Source organism: Ostrea edulis, chromosome 8 (assembly GCF_947568905.1).
Source record: "Ostrea edulis chromosome 8, xbOstEdul1.1, whole genome shotgun sequence".
NCBI lineage: Eukaryota > Metazoa > Mollusca > Bivalvia > Ostreida > Ostreidae > Ostrea > Ostrea edulis.
Genome location: NC_079171.1, coordinates 44,313,979 through 44,327,026, shown reverse-complemented (window position 1 = coordinate 44,327,026; position 13,048 = coordinate 44,313,979). Strand labels below are relative to the sequence as shown.

At 36.8% G+C, this 13,048-nt stretch overlaps 1 protein-coding gene across 2 annotated transcripts in view; it reads right to left on the bottom strand.

Moving 5' to 3' along the window:
• Positions 1 to 11,932: 11,932 nt before the first annotated feature.
• LOC130049095 (multiple epidermal growth factor-like domains protein 10) overlaps positions 11,933 to 13,048 on the bottom strand; it is a 28,064-nt gene continuing 26,948 nt past the window's right edge. For both annotated transcript variants that reach the window (XM_056146222.1, XM_056146221.1), the window contains exon 12: positions 11,933 to 12,130. In XM_056146222.1, coding sequence (XP_056002197.1) covers positions 12,042 to 12,130 — 89 coding nt within the window. In that variant the 3' untranslated portion in view covers positions 11,933 to 12,041. The remainder of the gene's footprint in view (positions 12,131 to 13,048) is intronic.

The window sequence follows — 13,048 nt, the reverse complement described above, 5'->3', positions numbered from 1 at the left end:
ATAAAGAGTCATATGGTTATAATTTTGCACATGTGTAAAGACGAATATAACGAACAGTGATCAATCTCATAACTCCTATATGGACTACAAAATTAGGAGCTGGTTAAATACGGAACCCTGTGCATGTCAGAGGTTGGATCAGGTCCTTAGGAGGATTAAGCATCCCCTGTCGACTGGTCACATCAGCCGTGAGCCTTATATCTTGATCAAGTAAACGTACAGGTGCTTATATACAGTACTTCAGGTCTCCTCCCCCTTCCTTGTTTTTTAATGGTATTTTGGGTGTTTTTCTGATAAAACATTAAAGTTTCGAATGTTTTTGTTTAAATGGAATAAACAAATTTTGGATAGAAACCGTTTTTTAAACTGTCACATCACCGATTATAATAGATGAACAAGGTATGCAATACAGCCGGCAATATTTTAACAAAAATTGCACTACCCTGAAAAACCCTTTTAAAAGAGCAACAATAATGCACCTCTCAACTGAAAAAAACCCAACAACTGGTCATTCTAAATCTACTGATGATTCTTGGATTAAATGCATCGTTATTTGGTGCGCAATAATTTCTTCACGCCGTTCAATTTCATCGTTTTTACATCACCACTAATAACGAACGAAAGGTTCTGATATGTTGAGATATTTATGTCCCAGCCCACTATTTTTAGAAGGAAAAAAAAGAAACAAACATAAACGACCAAAGGCGAGGTATTCTCTAACCTTTTTCGTGTAGCTAATTGTTGATGGTATTTGCGGTTGGCAGACCTCATCTTCGGTTGAATAGTTTACTGCGACAATAGATTTTCATCTTTTAATTTGTAGAAAAAAAATTCAATTTGTATTTCAAGATAAAACTTTATAGTAAAACTAAACTTTAAGTAAACGATACATACATCTGTATGGCTTTATCATCATATCACTCAACATGATGAACAGAATATCAAGAAATTCATTTTTCTTCCCTCTTTCAATACGTAATGGATTCGACTTTTTGTATGAATAATTAAGATTACGTGAATCAACAGAGAGGTGCATATATATGGAGAATGTGAGTATGATTAATTCTACACAATGAGTGCTTTAAAACTCTAACTGCATATTAATCGGGTATAACGGAAAGTTATTTCAACATTATGAATCTAAAATGCAATATAATCATTTAATATAACTATTTAGTATAGAAAAACTTTAATGCTATTTTATTCATAGCATGTACTGATTGTTACACACGAGGTACACGTGCTCTATCTGTCAATCAGCTGACACTCGCTGCTTAAGATTGGTTGATTGGGGTTTTACGCCGTTTTGGCAATATTTCAGCTATTTTATGGCGGTTAAATAATTCAAACATGTTTGGTTGTGAGTGTTTGGGGTCCCCAGTGAGTCTACTCTTTTTCGGAAATCAGAGAAACAATCTTTTGCATGTCAAGGCGGCTCGATCCTTAGTACGGGGCACCCTTTAACGTCCCATCCGACGGTCATAACAATTAGAAACACATGCACAAGTCAAAATACAGATCATTTCGTGTATATCAATATTTGTAAGATCAAAGTATTCAACCTTAATAAATACTGTATGATATAATGATTGTCAATATTTGTAAAACGTTTGTGCATTGATTGCACATTACCAAAACGAATGTGATGTATAGTTAATGGACAGTCACACGATATAGATTCAGGGTGAAGTTCTCTGTTTAGTACGGTAGAATTAGTCCGGTGCTTATTTTTAATATAATCACTTCGTCTTGGCGTTTCATTACGATGTTACACGGTTTATTTACTTTGTAATGAATAGAATAAAGTTTACTTGTGTCACAGAAATCCCAATCGATTCGCCATAGAGAATTTAAATATAGTTTTATGAAATATTTTAAAATCAGTATAGGGAATTCTAAAGTGTGCAATATCATCTTGGAGTGCATTTTTCGCCGACCACGGGAGAATGTGTATTTTAAAAAAAAAAAATGGAAATTATGTGGCGTGTAGTTTGATTTTCAAACTTTTAAAGACAAATGTTCTTGAAAAGACACAACAAAATATTTGAGTTTTTTTAAAATCAATATTTAATTTTGAACTGCATGACTGGTTGTGTGCACACTAAAATAATCAAAATGAATCTACTGTCGAGCTCAAAAACATATTTCTTGGTTTTATCAATAAGGTGAAAAATGTATACAGTCACTCTAACATTATAAATGTGGCGATGCACGATATTTTCGGTTCGCTTTAATTTGTATTTAACACAAATCAGTTGACGCTACTATCATCGTCAAACGATTGACATTGTGGATATGTGTGTACATGTATATGTATATTTGAATATAATTTTCTAATTTCTCTTATTGTACCATAATTTGGCGTGCTTTCTTTTGTTAAAAGTGTGGGTTATCTGTACATAACCCACACTTTTCTTCAAACCACATTCTCGAGAAAAAAAAACTGTCCACTATATGAAATTCCTCCAGATCAAAATTGCACATATCAAGCACGGATAACTGACTCAGACTAAGTTCTTCAAATAAATATTCACACTGAATCTCACTTGAAGCTTGAGACACGATGATATCGTCAATGGTTTCGTCCGAAAGACTTTGTATTTCCATATTATCCTCAAGTCGAGAAACAAGCGTAAGTAGAAATACGGGTATCGTTTATTATATAAAGAGTTTTACTAAAGACCCAGTCACTTGATAAGAACGCTTTCGAGAGATCAACTTGTTTTGCGGACAGCGTGAACAGCGGTGCCTAATCAAACTTGTCGTGTTTCTTGTATGGTTTTGTGCCATACGATTTTTTTATTTTCCTTTTCGCTTATGTTTCACCGATTTTTTGTAATTCATTGTATATACATGTAAATGTTTTTCAGCCAATTTATTCAAAATATGTATTACAGATGAAGGATATCAAATAGGATTTTTAAAAGAGTAACTACCATCATCAACTAAATATGTTGCTAAATTTTTAAACAGAAATATGCACAAATATGGGTTCTTAGAATCTTAATTGTATTTAATTTCCATTCGTTGAAGCAAATACCGGTACTAGAAGTCGAAGAATGAGTAAATGTAAAATACAAATATCAAACCCCAACCGTCCAAACATTCATATGCATTAAAAACAGTTTAAAAAATAATTAATGCTATGAATACATATTTGGTGATAGAAAGTCATTTTTATAGAAATATATGGTGTACAAAGTGTAATGTAATTTAGACCCCAAAAAATGGCACCATATTGTAAACAGGCGACCGTGCTTCCGAAAGCTGCAATAAAATATAACGAACAGTAGTAAATTATGGTACAAGTAACTTACCCCATATAATATTGTTGGTTATGTGCAGATACCCGGTGGGCGTGGTCATGATGACACGAGGGAGCGTAACCCCATATAATATTGTTGATACCCGATGGGCGTGGTCATAATGACACTCGGGAGCTACGCTCCCTCCACATAACCAACAATATTATATGGAGTAACTACTACTTACACACGAGGTACATATCCTCTATATGCCAATCAGCTAACGCGTGCTGCTTAAGAACCACGGGGAAATGTGTATTAAACAATCCTGAAACTCTATAGCGTGTGGTTTGATCTACTATCATCGCCGATCGATTGATTCCCGATTGTGGACACTTGTGAACATGTATATGTATCTTTGGATTTGAAAGGTCAATGCAACTGCTATAGGATATACAGAAACCGCAGCTTCAAAGACATCGACCTTTCTAGGCCCACGCTAAAGCGTGAACTTTCAGTTCGCGGGGCCCCACCTTTTTTACTTGTACTGTATTATGATCGGTGATATTATGACTGTGTGTAGAATTTTTGAATGTGTGAAATATCACTGTTGACATTAGATTGTATTTATAGTGATATTTTGGTTGTTTTTCAATATTCAATTGACCGACGGTAGAAAAGTGAATATTACAGAAATTGTGAATTTAAACATGTAATACGTCAATGTTTTCCGAACTATTTGGTCGTAGCGCTGAAAAGTACATCTGTTTGTAAAGTAGTGCTAAGGTCCACACCACCTTGAGCCGAGTGACTGCATAGAAGAGTTGATAAAATCAACTCCCAAAATAAGATAAGTTAAATACAGACCCCTGGACATCCCAGAAGTGGGATCAGGTGTCGAAGAGGAGTAAGGATTCTCTGTTGAAATAAGGATCAACATTGTTGAAGTATCATAAAAGTCAATGTAAATGAATGATACTTGAAAATTATCCAGCGTTCCTTTATAATATGAGTTTTTTCAAGCGGCACCATGTACATCGCTATGAAAAAGTACGTCCTCAATCAATTATAAACAAGAGGTACTGTGATCAATGCTCACTAAGAATACCCCGCTTACCCCAATCTCCCAAAGGGTGTTGTTAATAGGTATAAATTGCCTCTTTCCCGAGTATAAAAATATGGTATGCCTTTGTATAAGAAAATGGAAGATATAGTCCGAACACAAATCCGTGGTATAAACCTATAATTTTGACCTTGAGATCAAAGGTCAAAGTCATAAAGAGGTCATGAATATACATGACACATAGTCTCATGGTTTTACACCCATGTCTTATGGTATTACTATGTCAAAACCCTATAATCAATTTTGCCTTTGAGGTCATATAGAGGTCATGAAGGTACCCGACACGTCGTCTGTGCTGATACACTCATGTGCCAAATACGGTATGGCTATGTCAAAGAATAAAGAAGTTGTGGCCCGGACACGAATCCATTGTAAAAAAAAAACCTTTAATTTTGAGGTCAAGGTCATATAAAGGTCATGAAGGTACTCGACAAATCGTCTCATGGTGATCCACCTGTGTGCCAAACATGGTATGCCTATGTCAAAGAACAAAGAAGTTATGGCCCGGATTCGAATCTGCACAGACAGACAGTGATTCCTATATACCCCTCTGAACTTCGTTCGTGGGGGGGGGGGGGGGGGGGGGGGGTATAATAACCAATACTGAATTAGTGGAACAAGACATCCGTATTTAAGGTCATCTCGGAGGACCCGTGGCATTCACACCTGATGTTGAGAGTTTGGCGATGTAACTGTCACTACCTGTTTTGACCCCTTAGGTTCGTCGACCTCGACATTCCGCATGCGGAACGGACGCTCTACCTCTCGACCAAAGCAGCGGTTAGTTATCAAGAACTTAACCAGACTATAATTCAGCATCTAGGAAATATTTATCTAAATGTTTATGTTTTTTATGGTGCTGATTAATTAACGTGTTCTTGATTTGCTGCAAAGTGTCAATAGATTGTTGTGAAGTTATAATCCACATAGTGATTGGTTGTACCTCTATTAAAAGAACAGCATTGTAAAACAAGATCTGTATTACAAGGAAAAATATTGTGATCAGAGTTCTTGTGAATCCGATACAATTTTTAAGAGACTTATTTCTTGAGAGAATTGAAGAATATTTTGCATTTCTAGTGCGGACTTGGATGATTTAATCAATTGGTATTAATGCTCAACCTTTGAAAACCTTGTTTTGCATTTATATAATTTGATCTTACTTAATTTGATATAGATTTCATATCAGAGTTGTTTAAAATGAAAATTGTTTGATATTGTTTGCATTCTTTGCATCATTACAATGGCTACCATTGCCAAACTTTGAAAATTTTGTTTCGCATTGACGCAACGTTCCACGTTTTGTTTACCCATACATGTAATATATTTGTCAAAAATGAAAAACCGCCGCGGTGGCCGAGAGGTTAGAGCGTTGGCCCCGCATGCGGTAGGCCGGGGTTCGAATCCCAGCCGCTACAGACCCAAGTCGTTAAAACGGGTAGTGACAGTTCCATCGCCAAACGCTCGGCATCAGGTGTGAATGTCACAGGTCCTAAAAGATGACCTTAAAAACGGATGACGCTTAAAGAACCGTTCCTCACTGCTCAATGGCCGTAAGCGGCGAGCATAAGCCTAAATTTGAAGTCCTTCACCGGTCTTGGTGACGTCTCCATATGAGTGAAAAATTCTCGAGCGAGACGTTAAGCAAGATACAATCAAAAATGAAATTAATGAATTGGCAATATTTCAGCAATTGTATGGCGGAAAATCGGGGTTTCCGAGATCCGTTATCCGAATTCCTGGCTACCGATAACCAGGTCACCGGTGACCCGTATTTGCGGAGATTATTGCTTCATCACATTACTAGCGTTTAGAAACGTAAAAATGCTCAAACTCTACTCGTTGAGACCTTCACTTTGATATGTTACACGATACTCTCCGAAAAACGTTTTTTATTTGCACTTAATGACCCTGGACCACCCCCGAGCCGAGCTGTACTCGTCGAGACCTTCGTTGTGTTAGCAGAAAGGACAGCGAATTTGATGGATAACAATCACAATTTACAGAAATGCGAATGTTTTTCATCGATGACCCAAATATTTTTCCTCATTCGTCTGAACTTGAAAGCTCAACAAGTACAGAAAAATAAAAGGATGAACAAAATTCCGATATTTCTATGAGTTTAATGTGTACCATTGAAACTTGAAAAGAATCATATTATGATACATGAAAATAATTATTCTTATATCTTACTTAATATAATTTCACAAAAAAAACCCCAAAAAACCACACAAACAAAAAACACCCATTACACATGACTAACATTGATTATTCCCTCAAAATCTCACAAGCGCCCGCACGTACACACACACTCACATAGAGAAACACGTGTTTTAAACATAAAATCTTTATTTTATATTAAAGAGACACTACAGCTCATTTTCCACATTTTAATAAAGTGTTTTTGAAAACACGTATTGATAAAATGATAAATATAATATCGATACTGACAATTTTGAACAATTGGGATGCATCAATTTACTCTCAAATGCGCTTTGAAGATCGTGCGGAATTCAAAGGTTTCTTCATGCTGACTCGGACTTTTGAATGCTTATTTACATCACGTGGTTTTGAATGACAGCAAAGGTGTTGTGTAGGAAATTATTTGTAAATTCCCCTTCAAAGGGGTCCACACCTTTCAAGTATAAGATTATTCCCTGCTCCTTATAATACGTAATTATATAAATCATTGTTTCAACAGAAACCCTTCCATGTTCCAATTGACCGATGTTTTTACAACTAATACGTGTCGTGTTCAGATAAAAATAGCACTTACTTTTAAAACAGTGTCTTCGCGGCTAGTCCCAATGGCAGAGTTAGGGGGGGGGGCAGGATCCCCCTCCCTCTCGCAACAAATTGTGAGTGAAAATCCAAATATTGCACCCAGAAAGCCGATTACTTTGGCTAATATTTGATTTTCACATCCCCTTTCGGAAATCCTAGATCCACCACTGAATTACAATCGTTTCTCCTAGCCCTTTGTTTTCCAACAGTCATACTGATCTCAAGGTCAATTTTATTTCACATATGAGTTTTATCTCATTTTATGTTAACTTCTTTCTCACAGCATCTGTCAAAATTCTGTATCTACCCACTACACTTTCTCTCATGGACGACATGCTGCACTGTTTACTGTCTATGCGCATGCGTCTGAAGACCGAAAGGAGGAGACTCGATATTTTTTTGTATAGGCCATCAAAAAGTATTAAATTTTACGTTAAAATGAGAATTTTTTACTTTAAATAAGTGTTATTTTCGCAAAGTTCATACATTCAACAATGCAACAAAAATTGAAAAAGCGCTGGGAAAATTGTGATTTCATGATTTTTACGCAAAATGAGCTGTAGTGTCTCTTTAACGTCCCTCTCGAAAATATTTCACTCATATGGAGACGTCACCACTGCCTGTGAAGGGCTGCAAAATTTAGGCCTATGATCGGCGCTTATGGCCTTTGAGTAGGGGGGTCTTTATCGTGCCACACCTGCTGTGACACGGGACCTCGGTTTTTGCGGTCTCATCCGAAGGACAGCCCATATAGTCGCCTTCTACGACAAGCAAGGGGTACCGATGACCTATTCTAACCCGGGTCCCCACGGGATTATCCTAAAGCAGCTCACGGGCAGTCGGAGTTGAACTCCCAAAACAAACATTTGATATGGACTGAGTGAAACATTTTACATGACATTTTAAAACCGAATATCCAGTCAATAGTCAGGGGAGAAAAGACATTTTGAATATTTGCGTACAAATGGTACGATGTCATGTAATTTATATCGCAGAATTTAATTAGACATATTTCAGTCCTGAATATTTGGTTGATTCCAATATAACTTATTTTCAAAAAAAAAGTCAATAAAAGTATTAATTTGAATGAAATTAAAATCAACATGTATTAGTTTCGTTGTGTGTTTGAATTTGGTTGCTATCTCAATATTCATTTTGATTATCTAATGCTACAAAATCCCGGTGTTGTCAAATTAGAATATAGGACAGAAAGTCACGGAAAAAATGACCATGGACAAAAAGTCGCAATAAGAACTTTTATGAACGTAGGACAAAAAGTCAGTTTTATAAGAAAATAGGACAAAAAGTCACAATTAGAAAATTTATGAATGTAGAACAAAATGTCACAGGACAAAAAGTCACAGTTTACAAGAAAATAAAAAAGTATTGATTTTTTTAAATATATATTTGAAAACATATTTGTTCTTTTTGTAAAGTTTAAGAAAATATATATGCAAAATTTTTATTTTCTATGAAATTTTGATCATAATTATAAAATTGTTATTCATTTTATCATATTTATTGTAAAATATTATTTTGATTTTTAAAAAGAGATTGTTTTATTGAGATAAAATACAAATAAGCTTTATGATCATTTGGTTTAGTATACTACATATTTCAAAATGATTGTCAAAACAAAATATGATGGCAGAATTATGGTTGGCTTCCTTTCACTCCAGATTATTGTCAAAACAAGAAGTAAGTGAACTGTCTTATAATAATTGCTATATAAACAAGTTGGTGATTTTTCTTTTCTTATTATCTAATAATGAACATCTAATAATGAACTGGAAGTGCTAAATGTGGCAAAACAAACACCAATAAGAATGATATGTATTCCCTTCTACCTCCCATCCACTGGAAGAAATGTCTGGTGTCCGAACAACAGCTTTAGTGAGCATTTTTGTGACTTTTCCTACGGATTTTGTGACGTTTTGTCCTGTGACTTATTTGTCCTGCGACTTTTTATCCTATCTGATCCAACGTCATCATTATGACTTTTTGTTCTACGGATTTTGTGAGTTTTTGTCCTGTGACTTTCTGTCCGTATACCTCTAATTAGAGGTCCCCCTCGACCCCAATTCCTGTGTATTTCAGTAACTGACACTTCTTGTGTATAAAGATTAGAATCTATCCCCATCTTGGTAATTCCAGGTAAATAACACCTATGCTGAAAAGACGATGCCTACTTCTCCGTTAAAAAAATTGGGTCCCTTACCGTGCATTGTGTCTTGGTGATTTTCAGCGATTGTAGGACAGAAAATCATAGGACAAAATGACCGTGGACAAAAAGTCACGATTAGAAATTTTGTGAAATTGGGACAAAATTTCACAGTTCATAGGAAAATAAAAGAAAATATTCATTTTTATATAAAGTTTTTAAAAAATGTTCTTTTTGTAAAGTTTAAGAAAATATATGTGTAAAATGATATGAGAATTCTATGAGAATTGATTTGAATTTCAAACTTTAAATTTTAATACTGATTATACAATATACTTATTATTGAATTTTTATTCGTTTGTGAAATATGAATTAGATTTTTTTTAAAATAGAAGATTTTTATTGATATCGAATAAAAATAAGCTTTGTGATTAGGTTTACAATACTACATGTATATATCAATGGTTGTCAAAACAAAATCTGCCGACGAATTCCTTACACTCCAGATTATTGTGAAAACAAGCAGTAAGTGATTACTATATAAACATCAACCTGCACCACCCACTTGGTTGTCAATATGGTAGCTTCTACATTTTCATAATTAACTCTTTACATAACTTTATGCCTAAAAAGTAGAATTTATTTGTCGTGCTAATTGAATTTCAAGACCTTAACGACTGGGAGGCTCGGGTAAATCCACCAGGAGAGAGATAGAGAGAGAGTCTGCATGTTTGCAAAGGGACTCTCTTCAAAACTGTGATAGTACATGTATGTAAAAACTCGGACACACAGGTAAACAAGAAGTAGTATTACGCAAGCTTAAGATCACACTGCACAACGGATTAGCGAGACAAATAAAGTCAGTCACCGGCACAGTTAAAATCTAACATTCTATTAGATTACATGTACGGCACAGTTAAAATCTAACATTCTATTAGATTACATGTACATGTACCAGTAAGATGCACAATTTCCAAAAAATGAAATTATATGCAAAATGAATGTAAATTGAATATTTAGGTTTTTTCGCAGGTCAATTCATTAATTTATCAAATATTGTCGTAAATTTAATATTTTGCTAAGATAAAAGAAAAAGTTATGTATTTGCCATTTCTAACAAATAAAAGGATGTGTAACAAGAATGTATCAAGCTTAACTTTCAATATTCTTACAATGATAATGAGAGGGAGGTGTCTCAACCGCGGCGGTGGCTGAGAGGTTAGAGTGTTCGCCCCGCATGCGGAAGGCTCGGGGTTCGAATCCCGGCCGCGACACACCTAAGTCGTTAAAAAAAGGTAGTGGCAGTTCCATCGCCAAATGCTCGGCATCAGATGTGAATGTCACGGGTCCTCGGAGATGACCTTAAAAAAACGGACGACCTGTGTCACAGTAGGTGTGGCACGCTAAAGAACCCTCACTGCTCAATGGCCGTAAGCGCCGAGCATAGGCCTAAATTTGAAGCCCTTCACCGGTCTTGGTGACGTCTCCATATGAGTAAAAAATTCTCGAGTGAGACGTTACAATCAATCAATCAACCAGCCTTAATCTGACCATATTTTGGGTGATGTTCGAAGACAAGCCATTACATGTAATGATCGTAAAACCAGTGCACTATTATTTCAAAACTCGGATCTTCGGGTAGACAGGAAGTATTACACAAAGACACATGCCCCATCAATTTTAGTCCAAGTCTAATGTATTCGCCATGGTTTCGCTTTCGCTTTCCAACGAATAAAACATGATCATGCACGCATTTCAATGCCCAAGTATTATTTTACAAATAGAAGTATTTTTATTTTATCTCATCATGACTTTTCGCGCGATGATCATCAAGGAAATATATAAGTTTCAGAATTGAGGTTTATATTTATTTTAATCATTAATACATTCATTAAATACTGTAATATGAGATACTGATTTTTCTTAAAATCGATTCAGTTATTTCTTTTATTTTTTTAAATTTTGAAATTCAATTAAATGAAATATATGCAGAGGAAAAATACTTGTCCATGCACGTGCAATTTGCATGTTTAATCTCAGTTGACTAGAAAACTACACTGTAAGCCATAATCTGACAGGAAAGACAGAACTGTCAAAGTATAGATCTCTTCGACATCTTATCTAATATTTTCTAAACTCTAGTTTCAAATTAATTTCTATGAAAACGATGTTTATAAATACCGATTAACTTTCCCATGATCATCACAGACAATACGAAACCAAAATCTCTTAAGTAAATTATGTTTTACATTGTCGATTATACAGGTAATGCACGTATATATTCGTTCCGAAATACTGCGAAAATTTTAATTCACAAACATACATGTATAAGATTTAAATTGTACTTTTCAATTGATTCTATCCATTGGAAATAACTGTCATTGGAGACAAGATACAGTATTCAGACCTGTTATAAGCTGTGCAAATACAGGTAGTTTACCCCGCCGTGGTATAAACGTGGTCCCGCGAAGCCCCGCTATGGAAAACCGCGACGGTGTAATGCGGAAAGGATTAACTTTCTGTCGCGGTGGTGCGGTAAATAAGGAATCCGCGTTGGCTGTATTTCCATTCAAATTCTCATCCAATGTCCCCTCTCCTGTTATTATTAATTAGCACACATACCGTAAAAGACGTGTAATGTAATAATAAACATATCAATATACAAGAAATATTGTTACGAAATGTAAAGCACCTATGTTACTGTTTGTACATAGTTCACGATCTTCTCTTAATTCCCGATTTGCTTCTTGCAAACAGCGTTACACACATTAGTACAAAGCGAATTACACAGAGATCCGGAGGTTCTGGGGTCATCCCCTGAAAGACGAATGTTACATCTCTTTAAAATGGACACAATCATGGCTTTCAGTTTGGATTATTGTGGAGTCATTTTAATTCGTGGAGGCCAATGTTCGCGGGTAAGTAAAATGTTGCTGGTTCGTGGGGAGTTAATTTCGTGGGTAAGCGATACCATGTCAAGAGGAGAGAATTGGTTTTAAAAATGTTCGAGGACACGTGATGTGTAGAGAGACCCACGAACACCAATCCCCCACGAACACCAATCCCCCACGAACATCCATCCCCCACGAACACCCATCCCCCACGAACACCAATCCCCCACGAACACCAATCCCCCACGAACATCAATCCCCCACGAACACCAATCCCCCACGAACACCAATCCCCCACGAACATCCATCCCCCGCGAACATCCATCCCCCCACGAACATCAATCCCCCACGAACACCAATCCCCCGCGAACACCAATCCCCCACGAACACCAATCCCCCACGAACACCAATCCCCCACGAACACCAATCCCCCACGAACACCAATCCCCCACGAACACCAATCCCCCACGAACATCCATCCCCCGCGAACATCCATCCCCCGCGAACATCCATCCCCCCACGAACATCCATCCCCCACGAACACCAATCCCCCACGAACACCAATCCCCCGCGAACACCAATCCCCCACGAACACCAATCCCCCACGAACACCAATCCCCCGCGAACACCAATCCCCCGCGAACACCAATCCCCCACGAACATCCATCCCCCACGAACACCAATCCCCCACGAACACCAATCCCCCGCGAACACCAATCCCCCACGAACACCAATCCCCCACGAACACCAATCCCCCGCGAACACCAATCCCCCGCGAACACCAATCCCCCACGAACATCCATCCCCCACGAACACCAATCCCCCACGAACACCAATCCCCCAC